The sequence below is a fragment of the Rattus norvegicus genome, chromosome 1 (genome assembly GCF_021556685.1).
Source record: "Rattus norvegicus strain SHRSP/BbbUtx chromosome 1, alternate assembly SHRSP_T2T, whole genome shotgun sequence".
Taxonomy (NCBI): Eukaryota; Metazoa; Chordata; class Mammalia; order Rodentia; family Muridae; genus Rattus; species Rattus norvegicus.
In genome coordinates, this window is record NC_141534.1 from 168,712,789 (window position 1) to 168,732,272 (window position 19,484).

General features: G+C 48.7%; 1 protein-coding gene across 7 annotated transcripts in view; it reads left to right on the forward strand.

Annotated features, from left to right (window-relative positions):
• Clpb (ClpB family mitochondrial disaggregase) overlaps nt 1-18,404 on the forward strand; it is a 122,585-nt gene extending 104,181 nt beyond the window's left edge. For 4 of the 7 annotated variants that reach the window (XM_087587223.1, XM_087587225.1, XM_087587224.1 and 1 more), the window contains 9 exons: nt 3,286-3,363; nt 4,451-4,506; nt 9,167-9,211; nt 9,519-9,680; nt 16,047-16,203; nt 16,759-16,832; nt 16,974-17,093; nt 17,276-17,380; nt 18,091-18,404. In XM_087587223.1, the coding sequence (XP_087443349.1) occupies nt 3,286-3,363; nt 4,451-4,506; nt 9,167-9,211; nt 9,519-9,680; nt 16,047-16,203; nt 16,759-16,832; nt 16,974-17,093; nt 17,276-17,380; nt 18,091-18,339 (1,046 nt within the window). In that variant the 3' untranslated portion in view covers nt 18,340-18,404. 7 annotated transcript variants of the gene reach the window in all.
• Nucleotides 18,405-19,484: the final 1,080 nt, after the last annotated feature.

Below are 19,484 nucleotides of genomic sequence, written 5' to 3' on the forward strand. Positions count from 1 at the left end.
CCTTTAAATCTAGCACTCAGGTGATAGAGGCAAGTGAATTTCTGAGTTCTACCAGCCTGGGCTTCCCAAGAAACCCTGTCTTGGAAAAAAAAAAAGTAAATAAATAAATTTTTAAAATGTAAAATTCGGACGGACAGTGACTGCCATCATTGCTGCCATGACTAAAAAGGAGTAAATATTTTATTAGCCAGTGAGGAAGTGGCGGAAGACAAGATTCCACGCAAGCTCCTCTTAACGCATCAACTCCACCACACTGCTCTATAAATGAATACATAACAAGAGAACTGATAGGCTAGAGGCACTATGATGGAATTAATTGATCATGAAGACTTGCTACAGAGCTCTTTTTTCCAGTGGTCTCGAAGTAACAGACATGGCCAAGAGAGCGTCTGGTGAGGGCAGCACAAGTGGGATGTGTGCTCAAGTAGCGTGTGGGAGCAGAAGAGCCTGCTTGGGACCTGCAGAGCTGGGGTCTGTGGGGGCGAGGTGCTGAGCTGCATTTGTGGAAGGCCCCTGACACTGAGGAGCACCAAGAGCAGTAGTGAAGACAGGATTAGGGCTTCTAGAGCTGCCCTTCCTTGCTATGCTCCTGACAGTGTAGGCAGGGGTCAGCCACAGTGGGGTTAAAGCCCTGCTCTTCCGACTGTGTTCCCGTGGACCTGAGCAGGTTTCCTAATGTCTACGGATATACTCTCATCTATAAAACAGGAATCAAGTTCCCTGCCCATTGCCTCATATAACCACACTGATAGAGATTCTTTATAAAGTGCTAGTAAAATAAGCTGCACATTGCTGAGGCGCAGGGTAAGAGCGTCGGCACTTATGGCCACATTCGTGTGGGCCCCTCCAGTCTCCATCTGGCCTAACCTTTACCCTGGACGGACAGGACTCTCCAGGCTCCCCAGCCTCAGTCCTCAGCCATGACCAGCCACACACACCCTGGGGGTTGCCTTCCCCAGTTTCTCCTAGCTGCCTTCATTTTTCATTCTGTCGGACTCCATCTGCTTGGCCGTTTTTCTCTTCAGATATTATTAGAAATATCCAGAGTTATAATTGTTTAATGGTTGGCATTTCTCCTGTTTCACAGGGACCCCAGAGCAGGCCCACCCCAGACTCCTGCCCTGGGTCTGGCAGAATTGACCAGGGACAGCTGTGCAGTGGAGTCTGCCTGGCATTATAAAGAGCTCTTTCCCAGGTGCATTATTAGAAAGGAAGGGGAAAGATGGCCCCAGGCGTAATTCAATTCCACATTCTCCATGGTGTTTTTTTGTGCTGCACAGCCCAGCTATGTGCAGCTCTCAATGGGCTAGGACACTACCCCAAAAGAACAGCCAAGAGTAGAACCTCACAAACATGATGCCCTGCCTGAGGGGCCATTCCACCTGTCTGAGTGATGCTGGGGTGAAGTCCTTCTGCCTTCCCAGATAGACAAAACCTAAGCCTGCTTCAGGCTTCCTCTGTCCTCAACAGATTTTCATCTCTGCCAGCTTTTGGAAGAATTTGGCTCTTCTCAGCTGACCCTCTGTCAGCCCTGCCCGTACACGTACACACTTTTTACCCATAGCCACTACTAAGTGGCTTAACTTCTGCCAATTTACTACCTCAACCTGTGCCCAAATACTCTTACCCCTAACTCCTTGTTTCTGTTGTCAAACAGACTTGACTTTCCTCCTTTATCCCTATGTTCAGGCCCATGCAGTCTCTAAGCATCCCTGCTAACCAGCCCTTTCAGAGAACCCCAGTGAGTTAGTTAGAGAAGAGCCAGATTTCAGCCCAGGAGGGAAATCAGGCCATTTCCCCAAGCTCTTCTCAGGGAGCAACTCCTGGCAGCACAGGGGGCCTAGTCTGTTCCTGAGCTTGCACTGTTTCCATCTGTTTCTAAAAGGCGAGGAAGAAGGCAGGCATGGGGCAGCCCAGACTCAGTCTGCTCTTACCTATCCCTTACATTAGTTCTTCTCCCCAGCACTTTGGGCCTGCCACCTCTCCAGATTCTGTCAGTGCTGTGATCTGTCATCAGTCCTGTGGCTGCTTTGAAGCCCAGCTACATAACATTTGGGAGCTTGACTCCTCCAGATTGGCAGGCAGTCCCTAAGACTGTTGACTCCTCCATTAAGTAAGTTTCCAGGCCTTGTCCTCTGACATATATCCTTTTCGTATTGTCCTGTGACACTCTGGGGACCAGACCAGACACACTGTTCCATCTGCAGACAGACCCTGACACTGCACAGTGCTCTGTCCTCTTCCTGCTCCTCTCCACTGTGTTTCCATTAGTGCCACCCAAATTGGCACTCGCTTCTTAAAGCAACTGTATTGGGGCCTGGTGGGGAGGGTGGGTGGGTGGTTGGTTGGTTGGTTCATTTAGGGGGGATTGTTTGCTTGTTTTGTTTTTCTAAAGGCACATTTGGGAAAGAAGCAACTCTCACATACCATCTACCAACTATATGACCTAACACATCTCTATCTGTGCCTGTTTGCTGCCTCAGATAATGGAGTTACAAACCCTTCCCTTTCAGTGTTTCTGTGGGTCTTAAATACATTGTCGGTGATTTCCAGTTATACCTAGTGTCCAGGGTGTCCAAATGTGATACTTCTTATGGTTCTGCCTCATTCCACTCTGTAGCTGAGACTGGGTTTCCTCACCTTCATGCATAGCCCTTGACCACTTACTTCCTCTTAAAGAGCCTCAAGAAACCTAGTACAGATCTGTCTGTCCCTCTCCTCACCCCCAGCCCTCCAGAAGCCATATCGGAGATAGACCTCAGGCTGTACATTGTCCTTGGTTGGCTTCCAGTAAATGCTTTTGGCTCTGTTCTACTTCTTAAACCACACTTCAGAACAGACCTTGGTTTCCCCAAATGGGAAAGAGCCCAAGTCTTGTACCTTCCTGGGTATCACAGTGTCATTCTTTACCAGGTTCCCAGGTGAGTAGGGGGTGACCAGTGAGAGCGAACGATCCTCTCAGATTCTCCTTCACTAGTCCCCCACCCCCCTCACCTCCATTCACCATCCACCCGCCTTTTGGTTTCCCTGGCAACACTGAGTGCTCATCCTGGAAAACTTTATCCGAAATCTGCTCTGGGCAGCTTTCCAAATCCATGCTAACCTGATTAGGTGTCTCTGGGGGCCTTGCCAGCTAATCAGATTAGGCAGCACTAATGGTAGTGAGGACTTTGAGTGGGCGCAGAGCAGTAAAACATATTGTATACTTAGTGATAATTATCCTGCCTTTTGTGTCATTGATTTATCTGTCTCCCTCCCCATCCCATGTTGTGTGTTTGGCTGTAGCGATCCGGAGGAAGGAGAATGGCTGGTATGATGAGGAGCACCCTCTAGTCTTCCTCTTCTTGGGATCATCTGGAATAGGTAATCATGGGCAGATCAGCCACTGGGGAAGCAGAACTAGAGAAGCATTTGGCCTGATCCTGACAGCTCCAGAAACAGCTGCCCTAGATCACAGAGTCACCAAGAAAGAAGACCTGGGCTTCTTAACCTTTTCCCATGTTATCAAGAGCTGGAACTACTATTCCTTCACCTATCATGGTACCATACCGTGGGGCCTATTAGCCCTGTGCATCCCATAGGCTCACCTCTGGGGACAAACGAACCGCCTTCACTGCCGGGCACACCAGTTGTTCTCAGGGCAGCCTACCTTTGGGAAGCTCAGGAAAGCTCCTGTGCGCACGGCACAGCAGAACTAATATGCAGGGGCGGGGGACGGGCTGTATCATCTGAGGGGTCCTCTGCCTTCCTCTGCCCCTACCACCCTCTTCCATGGTCTTGATCCGGATCTCTTGGTATAGCCATTACCTCTTTACCTCCCAGCACCTTCATGGGCCTGCCCATGAAGCTCTGTGTACCACATAGTGGCTTTACCATCATTCCAGATTGCCCTTCCAACAAGCTACCACTTTGGGGTTGTCCTCTTTGTCACAAGATCTGTCGAGCCAGTGGAAAGTGTCTAGCCTTTTCTTGGCCTGAGGTTCCAGGGCTATGAGTGTTTAAGAGGGATGCAGGGTGTGAGGCCAGAAGTCGGGGCTCACCTAGAAGAGATGAAGCTTGTGTTACACTTCAGAGGGTGCATTGGATTACAAGGCCTATTGCCTGCCTCCGCTCCTATAGCACTGCTGCAGAGAGAAGTCCTTGGCTCCATCACAAGAAAACTGGGAGTGCACTCTGTTGTCTCAGCTTCACCTTGGGAGAGTTTCTGGCCTCAGCTTCCTATCCATAAAAGGAGTATTCATCAGTGTCCATGCATTCCTAGTACCTTAATTTTTTTTGAGACAAGGTCTCTTTACATAGCCCTGGCTGTCCTAGAATTATATAAACCTTCCTGCCTCTGCCTCCCAGTTGCTGGGATCAAAGATGGGTACCACCATAGCTGTCCCTAGTGTACTTTGACTCCAAAGTTTGTCATCTGGTTCTGACCCACACTCGTCTCCCTTATTCCTAGGGAAAACTGAGCTGGCCAAGCAGACAGCCAAGTATATGCACAAAGATGCCAAAAAGGTAAGGAATTGGGACCAAGGTCTAGTCTATAAGCCAGGAAAACCTTGTCATTTGTACTTGTTGTCCTGAAATCTAAGCAGCAGCCAATCAAAAAGCTGGGCCTGGCCCCAGAAGCAGGCCTCTGATCTAGCCAGATTGCTCTAAGAATTAACTTTTCTATGCCTCAGTTTCTTCAGCTCTGAGATAGCAAGGACCATCTTTGGCCTGCCTGAGCCAGGGCTCTTGGGAGAACTGGGTGAGGTTCATCCGCACATTGCTGAGCAGCCTGTCCCTGCTGGAAGAACTCACAGCTAATGCAGTGCTTACTGAGGGCTCTGTGCAGGAGCTCAGGCTGGCCATGTTTCCCAGGCTAGTAGGGCTATGCTACAGGGAACCAGGGACTACTGGAGAAACAAGTAGGAACGGCATGGTGTCTGCTGCTTCTCCATCAGGCACGTGCCCTCAACTAGGATTCCACTCTGCTGCTAACCCGGAGCCTTGGAGTCTCCCCAGCTACGTTTATCCACACCTGGCTCTAAAGACTTTGGGTGAACAAGAGATGCTTTTAAGAAAGCAGTCCTTGGTGACACTACAAAATACTCAGTTAAAGCTAAATACCTCACCATCATTAAGGCTAAGCCCCACCCCCCCTCATTTGCCCCTGGAGGTTGCCTAAGACTCCAGTGTGCTTGCCTGATTTCATGGCCACCTCCTCCCTTCCCTAGAGGCAAAGAAGAGCTGCTTAAGCCCTGCCAGCTAAATAGCCCAGGAGCAGAGTCCTGAACTACTGTCCCCTTGTAGCCTGCCTGTGTTCTTGCCACTTGCCTGAGGATCCTTGATCCATAGAAACGAAGTAGCCCAGGTTGCTGAGCCCTTTCTATGGAGCAACTGGCAGAAAACTCTCAAACTTACCTGTCTCTGCCAGCAGCTATTCTCAACCTCTACCAGACCACTGCAGACCCACTAGACAGGCAGGCAAGCAGGCAAGAAGTGTGTGGCATGCTAATGTGCTCCAACCGAAACAGCGGCTTTAGACAATTCATCAGGTTGGCAGCGATTGAAACAATTAGCACTCTGGAAAGGGCCATAAACTAGCAAGACTATTAGGAAAGATGCAGTTACGGGCAGGAACCACCTGATTAGGGATGAAGAATTCCAAGTGGTTTAATTTTAATACTGTCAGAAAGGTTAATATTTAATTACAAATTATAATCTCCTTATCCATGCTGTCTTAATATGTCTTTATACACAGTGGATGTGGGAGGAGAGTATCTGCTGACTCGCTGCTGTAGAAAGACTGTTGATGCGGGTACCTTTTAGTTGGTGCATCTAAATGGGGACAGAAACCCCCACCACCACAGGATTTCTCAAGGGTGGAATGGAGTCTTCGATCAGTACACACCTCCCCCACAAAGCAAGTAGCACCCTCTCCTTCCTGCATCTGCTATTAGGCAATGCACTATGGGGCACCAAGCTCAAGAACTGTGGACCCTTGACTCGAGTTCTAGTTCTGTTTTCTCCTAAGTAGGTCCTTCCCCACAAAACCCAGCTTTCTAGCCTCAGGGAAGCTCTCCAGTACCTCTCCTGAGGTTGTAGTGAGCATTAGCTTACTCAGGCTCCAACACACTGTTAAAGACACCACCTCTCCTTAGCCTGCCCTAGCAGTGCCCACCTGCTGTACGCTCTTCCTTGATCCTATAAGGAACAATGCTAACTAACTTCATCTGCTTTCTAGTTGAGGAGAGTTGAAGCCCTAGAGTAGCAGGAGGCTTGCCCACTGTCATTTGTTAGGAGGAATCGTGAGCCCAGTCTTTCAGTATTATTATTCTCAGCTGCTTTAGGCGTGAGATAGAAACATGTTGGTGTGTCTCTCACAGAGGAGGATGAGATGCATAATTGGCCCCAAAAGAGCACATACTGAATCCCGTGTGATCTGTAAAACCACTTATCAGTACAACCCCTGTGCCAGCCATTACAGAGCATGTTTACGTGGACGTTGCCTAGTCAGGAACACTCATGTTTGAAGCACACCATCAAAGTCCAAGGGAGCCTTGGACTGTAAGCTGAGAAGCAGTGTTCCTGACACCTCCAGGACAGTTGGTAAAGTACAGACAGTGTTAGGTGTGAGTCCAGGGTCACATAGGCTCATCACAAGTGGGAGTTTTCTTCCTGTGCCTCCCAAGGGGCTCATGAGATGAACTGAGCACTGGCCTGGGAGTTGGGCCGGTTCTGGTCTGCCTCTCTGACCCTTGCTTCACTGGTTGTGAACAAACACTAATGCTTACCGCCTCACAAGGCGTTATTGATAGCTGCACGGTTTCTTACCAGTCCATTTATGAACTTACTGGTTTTTCTTGCCTCAGCTTCTGTACTATTTCCCCCAATTGGACAGCCTTGCTAACTCTCATCAGACTTAGTAATCTCTGAGAAAGAACCTTTTGTTCTATGATATCATCATAGGGCCAGGGACTGGAGCCCAAAAGACTTTCAAGCTTTATAAAGTGGCACTGTGGTGACAGATTTAGAGCAATTATTTGAGTCTCCTCCTGTGTGGAATTGACCGGGATTCTGTTTTCATCCATTTCCTAAGTAGTAGGTTCTGTAATCTGCTCTCCCATTGGATTACTAAAACTGTGGGATAAAAATGGTAAACTCCATTACTCCTAGGATTACATATTACCCATAATGCACACTCAGGACATGTTGGATGTAACCATAGTTTCTGTTTTCTCACTTTGTATGTAACCAATTAAAGTCACATGAAACCAAAAAGAGTCCAACCAAGGATATGAGGCCCAAAAACTTGTCCAAGCCACTTGGCAAGACTCTAGAATAGACTCTAGAAAACTGGGGTGAGGTCACTTGTCATAAGAAAGCACCACTCTGGGGCTGGGGATTTAGCTCAGTGGTAGAGCGCTTACCTAGGAAGCGCAAGGCCCTGGGTTCGGTCCCCAGCTCCGAAAAAAAGAACCCCAAAAAAAAAAAAAAAAAAGAAAGCACCACTCTAAACCCTCTGGGTCCTGTGACAGTCCCTTCTGAGCACAAACCGCTGAACCTTTCAGATAAAGACTACTGAGGGTGTTGGGGATTTAGCTCAGTGGTAGAGCACTTGCCTAGGAAGTGCAAGGCCCTGGGTTCGGTCCCCAGCTCCGAAAAAAAGAACCAAAAAAAAAAAAAAAAAAAAAAAGACTACTGAGAACCCAGCTATTAACAGGGGAAATGAAAGGCAGTACTTGTCATGACCAAAAACTTAACAGCAAAGCCGTGAACAAGATAATCTAGTCTGGGCTTGTTTCTTCATCTCCTGCTTGCCACAGGTGTGTACGCACTCTAAGCCATTTAATAGCTTCATCAGAACATTGCTAGGCATATAGTAAGCACAGAAATGTCAACATGTGTCTGTGACTCTTGTAGATTTTTTTTTTTTTTTTGTTCTTTTTTTCCCGGAGCTGGGGACCGAACCCAGGGCCTTGCGCTTCCTAGGCAAGCACTCTACCACTGAGCTAAATCCCCAACCCCGACTCTTGTAGATTTTTGCTACCTGTGGTCAGCACTCTGAGATTTCCCACAGTTGTCCTGTTCCTTTCCAGAAACTTATCTGAATGAGCTGCTGACTCTCTTGGAAGTGCCGCTTATTCCCACTAACTGAGAGACCCCTTGCCCACCATATAGCCTTAATAATGGCCCTTCTAACATCTTTCCTGCCTGTTGGCTTAGGTCTTTCTTCAGCCAAGAGCCAGGAAGATACTGGCTTGAGGGCTAAAGCTACAGTCAGTGGAAGAACTGGGTCCAGTCCCCTGCTCCTGGCCTAAGCTCATCCCTCCAGCCTGTACCTGTGTGCAGTGACAGGGCAGACAACACAATCTCCTTCATTGAGTGGCTGCCTGAAGTGTGGCCTGGCTAGAATTGAGCTGTGGATGCCTTTTTCTGAGTTTCCTGGTGCTGTGTCGCCCTCACCACTTTTGGTACCCCTGACAAGGAAAGGGCTCTCTGCCTGTGTTAAATAACACACTCTGGTTTCTCTTTCTCAGGCACTAACTGTGGCCTTCTCCCTAAGGGGCTTTCTGGGAAATCATCTGCATGACCGTGGTACAGAAAAGAACATACAGGCTTATCATAGATGCCTTTTTTTTAAAAAAATGCAAAATATCCGGGAAAAAAATGTAAAATAATAGCTGTGAGCTATAAAGAGAGAACAAGAGGACAGAGTCCTGCACACCAGGGGACATATGCCTGCCAGAGTCTTGCAAAGTTGAGGAGCACTGTGGAGACCACCCTTCATGTCCTCACCATCTCTGCTGGTGGTGCTGACCTTGGCCATGCCTGCCTGCTCCACTCAGACTACCAGGCTGCCACCTGGCTTCAGTGCTGGGCACACATGGAACATACTCTGGGAATGGGGGTGGGGTAGAAACTATAGGTATTGTGGTAATGAGACCTGAAGCTGCCTGGGGGAAGGGACATCCTGAATTGATTTATAAGGGCAGAGGTACGATTTGACCTTATTAAGATAGGAAATAAAAGTATCCTGTGGGGAAGTAGGTGAGAGAAGAAGGCAAAGACTAGGGAAAATGTAGAATTTAAGAATATGGTACATCTGAATATCCTAGTATTCAAGGGGTCTGGCCTGAGCCCTCGCCTTGCCTCCTATCTCACACTGACAAACCTTATTTTCATTCAGGGCTTCATCCGGCTCGACATGTCTGAGTTCCAGGAGCGACATGAGGTGAGACAGTCCTCGGGGAAGTGTGTTTCAGAAGGCCTGAAATCATCACTGCTTAGTGTTTTGTATGACTTGTCACTTGAGCCTTTGGCTTCCAATAATTCTTCAGCAGCCCTGGGATTTTTCCTGGGGGCAGAAAGGGGCATACAATAGGGTAACAATGATGTGTTCTGCTCTCCCATCATGGCAGGATTCCTGACTATCCTTGATGAGACTAACTGTATGCAGCCATCTTCTCACACTGGTCCATATTGTAAGCTAAAAACACAAAAAGGAAAGACATTCCTAACATGTTATTGCCTTCTGCCAGGTAGCCAAGTTTATCGGTTCTCCGCCAGGCTACATCGGCCATGAAGAAGGTGGCCAACTGACCAAGAAACTGAAACAGTGCCCAAATGCAGTAGTTCTCTTTGACGAGGTGGACAAGGCCCATCCAGATGTGCTCACCATCATGCTGCAGCTGTTTGATGAGGTAAGAGCAAGCTGGGACACAGGGGAGGCACTTGAAAGGAAGCAGCTAGACTTCGTGGCCTCCCATGCTGCCTTGTAGAGATGCACCAGGGTGAGGGGTGAGGGATACAAGAATTTAGTTCTACCCCTGCTCCTAATTGGCTTTTTTGATTTTAGCAAGCCCATCTCTAGACATCAAAGGTCTCCAGTGACAAACAAGGACATATCATTTTATTATATGGTGTTTGCCTGCATATGTGTCTGTGTGACATGTGTGTGGTACCCAAAGAGACCAGAAGAGGCCATCAGATCCCCAGGGCTGGAGTTATAGATGGTAACTACCATGTGGGTGCTAGAATCAAACCTAGGTCCTCTGGACAAGCAGCAGTGCTCTCAACTGCAAGCCTCTCCCGGCCTGCACTAACTCATTTTAAATGCAAGCCACATCATTACTGATGAAATGGTATTACCGGGGCTCAGAGTGCCCATCTCTTGACAAGTTGGACAATCCCCCCCACTGGTCAAGGCAGGCTATAAAGAAGAAGTTATTTTTCTCTGTCCATTTGATATCTACCTGTAGGAAAGATTTTAACAGAAGGGGCTAGGAGAGATGGCTCAGCAGTTATGGGCACTGGCTGCTCTTCCAGAGTACCCAGGTTCAATTCCAGCACCCACATGGCAGCTTGCAGCTGTCTGTAACTCCAAGATCTGACATACATGCAGGCTAAATACCAATGCCCATAAAATCAAAATATAAAAGATTGAGCAGACATCATTGCTGGTCACTGTAATAGTCAAGAAGAAGTCAGCTCATTTTTTTACAAAGGAAAAGACCAAGTTCCAAGGTATAAACGGTAACCACACAGCTGCAGAACTTCATGTAAAACACAGGATTAGAGTGTGGAGACACGTGGTCCCAGAGCCAGCTCTCCTCTACACCTTGTCTCCTTGAACCTGAATGGTCCTTAGCCTCAAGCAGAGAATAGCCTCTACCTGTTCTGCCCTTCCAGAATGTGAGGACCAGGGGCTGAGTGGAGATGAGGACCTCTTCTCTAAGAGCTGTGCTAGCTAGCACCATGTGCCAGGTAGGATTTGGCCCACTTTTGTCTTTGTCTCCTCCACTTTTGGGAAAGTGAAGATTTGTTTTGCTTCCCATGTCAAATGAGGCACAGGGAGAGGCTCTCCCAGAGCAAGTAAAAATGTAGGCACCAAGTTGCAGGATCTAAACGTCCACTAGCTACAAGCCTTCCTAGCAGGCCCAGGGTTTTTTGCCTTTTCTCCAGGTGTGTTGCCATCTTCCCAGCTCGCTGGCTTGCAGAAGAAAAGGCCTGTCCTCCAGAGCTGCCCACATTCAGTCATGCCTGTGTTCTGAGCTTCCCACTCTGGGCCTCTTGGTGAGATTCAGGGGCTCACCACACCCACCCCTACCTACTGAGCTACCTAGGAAGCAGGTAGAAAGGAGAGGGATGAGAACTGCAGATTTGCACTTTGTGTGCTACCACGCACCGTTCTAAGAAACCCATATGAATCAATTCATCCCATCCTCAGAGTAACACTGAGTTAAAGGTGATTAAACTGGAGGCCATTCCAAAGCTTTGGGGGCATCTAGAGCCAGAAGAGGCCAGTCTGCAAGGAAGCACTCAAGGGAAAGCTGGTCTAGAGAGGTGAGCCTGTCTGGCCTCTGGCCTTTCTGCAGATTCCTATGGTGACCTCCTCAGCCCCAGGAGAAGTAAGGCAGCCGCTGACACTATCCACTGGAGCACACTAATGGCCTCACATTAAAGCCAGTATCCCCTGTCCTGTCACACAGTTCCACTGAAGACCTTTAGGAAGCTGATGCTAATTCCTCCCTGCAGCGCACAGCCCAGTCTGCTAGTTTGTGAAGCTCTTGATCCCATGACCAAAGCCGCAGTCTGAGTTTACTCAGTGTGATTTAAGCATAGGTCTTGTTGAGGATGGGCTCTTGGACTGGTGCACTCCAGCCATTCCCCAAGTTGGAAAATGCTTGGCTGACTCAACTGCAAATTCTTATTTTACCTGCTTGCTTGCTTGCTTGTTTTGATTTTTGAGACAGCTTTTCTGTGTAACCCCTGTAAGCTTTGGAATGGCCTCCAGTTTAATCACCTTTAACTCAGTGTTACTCTGAGGATGGGATGAATTGATTCATATGGGTTTCTTAGAACGGTGCGTGGTAGCACACAAAGTGCAAATCTGCAGTTCTCATCCCTCTCATTCTACCTGCTTCCTAGGTAGCTCAGTAGGTAGGGGTGGGTGTGGTGAGCCCCTGAATCTCACCAAGAGGCCCAGAGTGGGAAGCTCAGAACACAGGCATGACTGAACTGGAACTCTATGTAGACCAGGCTAGCCTCAAAATCACAGACCCACCTGCTTCTGTCTCCAGAGTGCCAAGTTTAAAGGTATGCACCACCATGTGCTTACGAGGCAGACGCAGAGGGCTGGAAGAACACTGACACACCAAGGCTCCAGGGTCTACAGCCCTTTACCAGGGCTCTCATTCAGAAAGTAGGAGCAGAGCAGTACAGATGAGATGGCCAATGAGACAGCCAGGCAGAGGGCCCAGATCATGTTACAGTCCTAGGTTCAATCCTTGGTGCAACACACACACCCCAAATAATATTTAAAACAGGCAAAGAATAGAGATTTATCTTATAGTAAGGAATATTTGAAAGACCTTTAAGCAACAAGGTCAGATTTTCACTTTACAAAGACCCTGAAGGCAGGTGTGCAAAGGAGGGGCCTAACAGGAGATCCAATGAGGAGTCAACTGAAGAATCCAACTGTAGCTGCAGCAGGCTGGTCCAAAGCAAATTTCATGAGCCCTAGACATTGTTTTTGAGGAGGAAAGGTATTGCCACCATAAGCAGTGTCCAGCCTGAGTAATGAAGTGGCTGAGCCATGGACTGAAGCAAGGAAATCTGCAGGCCAAGCAGCAGATGCAGATGGGGAGGAAAGTGACCCTGGGCATTGCTGAGAATGTAGTGTCTGTGGACCCACTCAGAGAGGCTCCAGTTTAGGCATATTTAGGAATAGTGTGGCCAAAAGTCCACATGCATTAGCCTGCAGATTCAGCATGGACCAGAGAGGTTCAAGGAGGAGTTACCATAGCAATGGGCTCTACAGTGTAGCGCATGTGATCATTCCTGAGGCAGAAGGGGGCACAGCCTGTGTGTCACTGATGAGCTGAGTGGACAGGGCCTCTGAGGAAAGAAAGTAGCAAATGCAGCAGTTATAAAGGCACGCAATCCAGAGTTTGGGGTGACAGAAGTCCCTGGACCCTGCCAGGCCTGACCTCCCAATCCTGCATGGAGAAAATCAAGAACTCTCTAGGTGTCACCAAAGTACCATGAACACTGGGTCATCTCCAGGAAAGAGCCTATAGCCCAATGTAAAGTCCCAAGAAAAACCTGGACCCTCGGGCACTACCCTTCAAAAACTCATAAGGATTCTAACCCTAAGTACTGGCAGGGCTGATGGGTAGCTCATAAGCCTAGGCTGAGATTTGTACCCCAGCCAGTATAACTAACAAGGACAGTTCTGTCTTTGTGATACATCTTAATTGTCAAGAAAACTGAGATGTGGATGTTGAGAGTCCCTGTTGGGATCAGTTGTGTATGTACTACACCTGCTCCTCTAGCCCACATTGAACTGTCCTAAGGCCCAGTTAGGAACAGAGCTTTGGTGTCTCCCACTGAAATTGCTATGACCAGGGCAGCAGTGCATGAACCCAATCCTCAGGGATTCGCTCAGGGGGCCAGTGTGGAACACACAGTGCCATATGCACGTGCTTGGGTCATGTCACAGGAGCACCCAGACTTGACTCCAAGTTCAAGCTGTCCCCCCACTGATTTGGTTGTGTTAGAGCCAGTTAGCAAAGCAAAGAGCTGGGGGAGTAACAGCTCAAGAGCTGAGCCTTCCTCCCTTTTCCCACCCCAAACCAGGGACAGCATGGTGACCAACTCCAAAATATGGAGTGCCATGCTGCCTTAGAACTAATGCTTTCGCATAGGCCAAGAGCCAGGCAAAAGAAGCCTAGTAGCAATGCTCAACCTCGGGTTCTTGTCAGCACATGGACTTTTGAGGCACAGACTAACCCTGACTGAGCCAATATCATCTGGCATAAACATGGTGACAGGTTTAAACTGGGGTAGAAGCCACCATGATTCAGTGATCTGTCCCCAGGGCCATGTTTTCTAGCTCTGACTTTCCTCAGACAACCCCAGGCAGGGATTCTCTCCCTCTCCATCACTCCTGTCTAAGGAGGAAAGGATAAAGAGTATAAATTAAATTTGGCCTAGAAGAAAAGCCGGGTACAGTGAGGTACCCTTGGGATGCTCTCTAGCCTGGTGCAGAGGGCAAGGCGTAGCTCTGGGATCAGGTTGTCTCTGTTGTCCTGTATTCTAGCTACGAGACTATAAACATGCAGCCAGTCTCTGAGCTTGAGTTCTCTGTGGTTGCAAAGATTCAAGCAGTCAGCAAGTGAGTGCTGGACACCTAGGCCAGCCACTGGCCCCAGACACTGAGCAGCCTGGCCTATACCCAGGGTTCCATTTTGGAGACGGATGGAGGAAGCACTGTGGTGACAGAATGCGCCATGCCATGTGCACCTGCCAACCCATTGGTTCCTCTCAATGAGACCCTGTTCACCACTGTCACACTGTCCATTGTTGGTGCACACATGACCTTGAGGCTTGCTCTATGCCTGGGGCTGGACTCCCTTGGCTCCCTTACTTTAAGAACACTATACGTACTCTTCTGTTTCTGCCATTCCTTTTCCTATTTTGTCTGCAGGAAGGATGCTTCCTCAGTGTCACCTCTGGAAAGCACTCAATATTCCAAGAAAACATCCTAAAGTGTTTAAAGAAGGAACCTTGCCATCCATCCCTCTTTGCCAGGATGAAGAATGTCTCCAAAGATAGCTAGGCTGGGCATAGTGGCACACACCTATAATCCCAGCACTAAGGAAGCAGAGGCAGGAGGATCTAGAGTTCAAGAGCTACATAATAAGTATGAAGCTAGGCTGGCCTACATGAGACCCTGTCTCAGAAATAAATAGGTGGGTAGGTAGGTAAGTTAGGTGGGTAGGTAGGTAAGTTAGGTGGGTAGGTAGGTAAGTTAGGTGGGTAGGTAGGTAAGGTAGGTGGGTAGGTAGGTAAGTTAGGTGGGTAGGTAGGTAAGGTAGGTGGGTAGGTAGGTAAGTTAGGTGGGTAGGTAGGTAAGTTAGGTGGGTAGGTAAGTTAGGTGGGTAGGTAGGTAAGTTAGGTGGGTAGGTAGGTAAGTTAGGTGGGTAGGTAGGTAAGTTAGGTGGGTAGGTAGGTAAGTTAGGTGGGTAGGTAGGTAAGGTAGGTGGGTAGGTAGGTAAGTTAGGTGGGTAGGTAGGTAAGGTAGGTGGGTAGGTAGGTAAGTTAGGTGGGTAGGTAGGTAAGTTAGGTGGGTAGGTAAGTTAGGTGGGTAGGTAGGTAAGTTAGGTGGGTAGGTAGGTAAGTTAGGTGGGTAGGTAGGTAAGTTAGGTGGGTAGGTAGGTGGGTGGGTGGGTGGGTGGGTGGGTGGGTGGGTAGATAAACAAGCAAGCTAGAAAGACAATGGCTCAGTGGTTAAAAGTGCTTCTTACAGTTCAAGCCTGGCAGCCATGTCATGTGGCTTACAGCCTACACCTATAATACTATATATATATATATATATATATATATATATATATATATAAAATACTATATATATATATAAAAAATACTATATATATATCAAGAAAAGAAAAATATCTGTGCATAGTGGTATAAGCCTTGAATCCCAACACTTGAGAGGCAGAAGCAAGTTGATCTTTGTGAGTTTGTGGCCAGCCTGGTCTCTATAGTCCCAGCTACATAATGAAACCTTGTCTTTTTAAAAAAAAAAACAAGATGTAGAAGTGAGTGCTGCTGTCCGACTTTATAAGATATCCTAGGCCACAGGAATAACAGCTATCTGACCATTTGCCCAGATGGTTTCATAAACACCAGTGACAACTTCTGGTCCTCTTAATCACTCTCTAAGGCATCCTCCCCTGCATGCCTATAGTAGCCCAGGCCTCCCTTATCATCGTCATGGTTTTATGGTTTCACTGACTCTCTAGAGCCAGGATCATGAAAAGGCTCCAGGAGTCCCAGCGCAGAGTAGGCCTCTAAAGGAAGTGTGTTGGTGGGAAATCAGACTGGCCTGGAAGCCCCTGGCATGCTAGGTGTCCTGAGGTTCCAAAAGCAGGTCCACATCACATGGAGGAGTCTGTCAGTGAAGCTGTTGTTCTTAGGATGTGAGTCCCATGCCAGAGAGCAGAGCAGCCGTCTGATGGGGTACCAACTTCCTAAACATTCCCTCCCTCCCTCATCCTTACCAGGGCCGCCTGACAGATGGCAAGGGGAAGACCATTGACTGCAAGGATGCCATCTTCATCATGACTTCCAATGTAGCCAGTGATGAGATCGCCCAGCATGCATTGCAACTGAGACAGGAAGCTTTGGAGATGAGCCGAAATCGAATAGCTGAAAACCTTGGTATGATGTTTGGCCTGGGCTGTTTCAGGGAGGTCATCTGACATACCTAGAGGCAGAAATGTCGTTGAGATCCTTAGAGCAGAAAGCAGGCATTATACCAGAGAGTAACAAGGACAAGAGAGTGGGCCCCTCCCTCTGTAAAGCCCAGGTCTGCTGGTTTACAGGAGGGCTTCAGACTCTGGGGAGATACCAGGTCAGAAATTATGGAAGTGGGCAAGGCCTCACATGAGGTTCTCAGAGATGACAGCAGAGAGAGACTGCATCTGCCTTTCTCCTCAAGATGAGCCCCGGAGCCTCTTTGCTAAGTCAGCGCTCGGGCCTTCATCCTTAATATTCTCTCAAACAACTCCCTCCGAAGTTTGTGGCTTGAAGTATCTATGAGCCAAAGGGCCTCAGAAGTGCCTAGTTATTGAGGAGGTCAATCCAAATTTAGCCCAGGGACCTTAGACTGTGGCTGCATGTACTCTACAGAAGCCCATGACTCTTCCACAGAGCCAACACAGCCCAGCGTTCCCTGAGGGTGGTGGGTAAGTACTGTATGGTCTGTCTTTCCAGGGGATGTCCAGATTAGTGACAAGATCACCATCTCAAAGAACTTCAAAGAGAATGTGATCCGACCCATCCTGAAAGTGAGTTTTTCTTTTGACCTCCTGTGGGGGTTTGAGAACCAGGAACCACACTTGAAATACGGAAGTCCCTGTCTTCACCATTGGCCCAGAAACTTTCCTGCCCACCATCACTGATACCTCCCCCTTATCCTGGCTCTGCAGGCTCACTTCCGGAGAGACGAGTTTCTGGGAAGGATCAATGAGATTGTCTACTTCCTCCCTTTCTGCCACTCGGAGCTCATCCAGCTGGTCAACAAGGAACTGAACTTCTGGGCCAAGAGAGTAAGAGACGTGACTGCCCATGGGTGGGGATAAGATACCTGGAACTCAAAGAATGACCCCAAGGTGACAATAAGGACAGTGGTCCAGGGGGCACAGTCTCTCAAGGCCCCCTTGGACCAGTGTGCCTAGAGCTGGAAGGTACTGGGCCACACGTAGACAGTCCTCTCTCTGACCCACTTCAGGCCAAGCAGAGACACAACATCACACTACTGTGGGACCGCGAGGTGGCAGACGTGTTGGTTGATGGCTACAACGTCCACTATGGTGCCCGCTCCATTAAGCATGAGGTGAGCACAGAAACCTGAGACAAACATGGAACCTGTATACCTTCCTCCCTGTGCCCATAGACCTAACTTTCAGGCTCAGCCAGTCTCCCTGTAGTTTAGCTGCTAGAATTAATCCATACCAACAGAAGTCCTTTCAGAACTAAAAAAAAAAGATGATCAATTAAATCTAAGTGGTGGGGACAGGGCTTTGGAGAGATGGCTTAGTGCTTAAGAACACTGGCTGCTCTTCCAGAGAACCCAGGTTGGATTCCCAGCACCCACATGGCAACTCACAACTGTCTGTAACTCCTGGTGATCTGACACCCTCACAGAGATACATACAGTTAAAATACCAATGTACATTAAAAAAAAAAAAAAAAAAAAAAACCTATGGGGAATGGGGGAGGGAACTGTAAGGGACTTGGAGGAGAGGAGGGCAAGAGTGGTCAGGATGTAAAGTGAATAAAGAAAGTTTAAAAAATGATCTGTAAGCGATTGTATGTGTGAACCCTCATTACAAGAACCTAGGCTGAGAGCCTCAGAAACTACCATTATGAAGCCTTTAGCAGTAACCTGTGAGCTTGTTGCCATTAAGCCCAATTTGCAAGTAAGGACTGAGGCGTCAAGGTTCTGACTTGCCCAAACACATGACAGGGGCCAGCTCCTGGCTCAAGCCACCGGGCAGGTGCAGGCCAAGGCAGTAATGGCCACATCATCTTCCACCACTGCAGGTAGAGCGCCGTGTGGTAAACCAGCTGGCGGCAGCCTATGAGCAGGACCTGCTACCAGGGGGCTGCACCCTGCGTATCACTGTGGAGGACTCAGACAAGCAGCTCCTCAAGAGCCCTGAGCTGCCCTCGCCCCAGGCTGAAAAGCGTCCGCCTACACTGCGACTGGAGATCATTGATAAGGACAGCAAGACCCACAAACTGGACATCCAGGCACCACTCCACCCCGAGAAGGTGTGCTACACCATCTAGCATCCACCTGCCTGTCTGTGCCCTGAACATCTAATAAAGGCCCCTTGCTGTGGCATGGCAACCAATCCACCTGGCCCTCATGCCTAGCACCCTCTCCTGCCTTCCTTGGTCGTGAGGTTCATAGTCTGTTATGATCTCCAAGGCAAAGAACAGGAAGCCTGGTCTGCACTTCAGTGTGGACTTTATTCCTTGTGCTCACTCAGAGCAGTGGTGCCACCTCTACTTGTGCTGATGCAGCTCACCCCCAGGATGGCCCCATGGGCATGGGGGAAGGCAGAGCCCCAAGCACAGGTGGCTCTGCAGTTAATCTCCAGCGACCTCTTTCCCATGCCCTGCAACTGTCAGAGTCAAGCCTAATGGCACCCATAGATCTGACTGGTTCCTCTTCCTGCCGTCCTCTGGGGTGGGGCCATGGTCCCGGGTGAGCAGACGCAGCTGAGATGGGGCTCATTCAGCAGACAGGCAATACAGATAATGGGAAGAGACACGGGAGCAAGGCTGGGGTCAGGCTCCATGCAGGTGGACCTGGATCTGCCTCAGCCCTGTCTCTTAACTGCTGTCCCAGCCAGGTGAGCCAGTGAGGTGACTCAGTGGCATGGTACACCCATGGAGAACAACAGGACAATGTGTTCTAGCCCAGCTGGGCAGGACACAGCAAGGCCTGGGAAGTCACTCTGCATCATCTGTAGAGGCCACCAACAGTTGCCACTACAGGATTGAGTAGAACCCTCCTGCGTGTTAGCTAGCCTGTCGAGATGTTAGAGATGAAGGCGGTAGCATGAGTCATAGAATGTGGTGGTCACAAGATGGTCATAGCTCTGGGTGACACCACCTTGCCCTTCAGAGGCAACCTGCTGCTCACTACTTCAATAATTGTATTCTCTCTTTACTTTTTACTTTGAAATTGTTTAGGCTTACAGAAAATAATGGGGAAAAAAGTAAAACTCTTAGAGCTTTAACTCAACCTCTCATGTAGCACAGCATAGAACCCTCTGTCTGCCCAAGGCCATGTGTGTGTCCTCCTTGTTCTTCTGTGACGTGACGTATTGAAGAGTCCAAGCCAGTTCTTTTGTAGAATATCCTTCAGTTGCAATCTAACTGATGCTTTCACTGATAAGACTGGGGGCCTGTGTTTTTGACAAGAT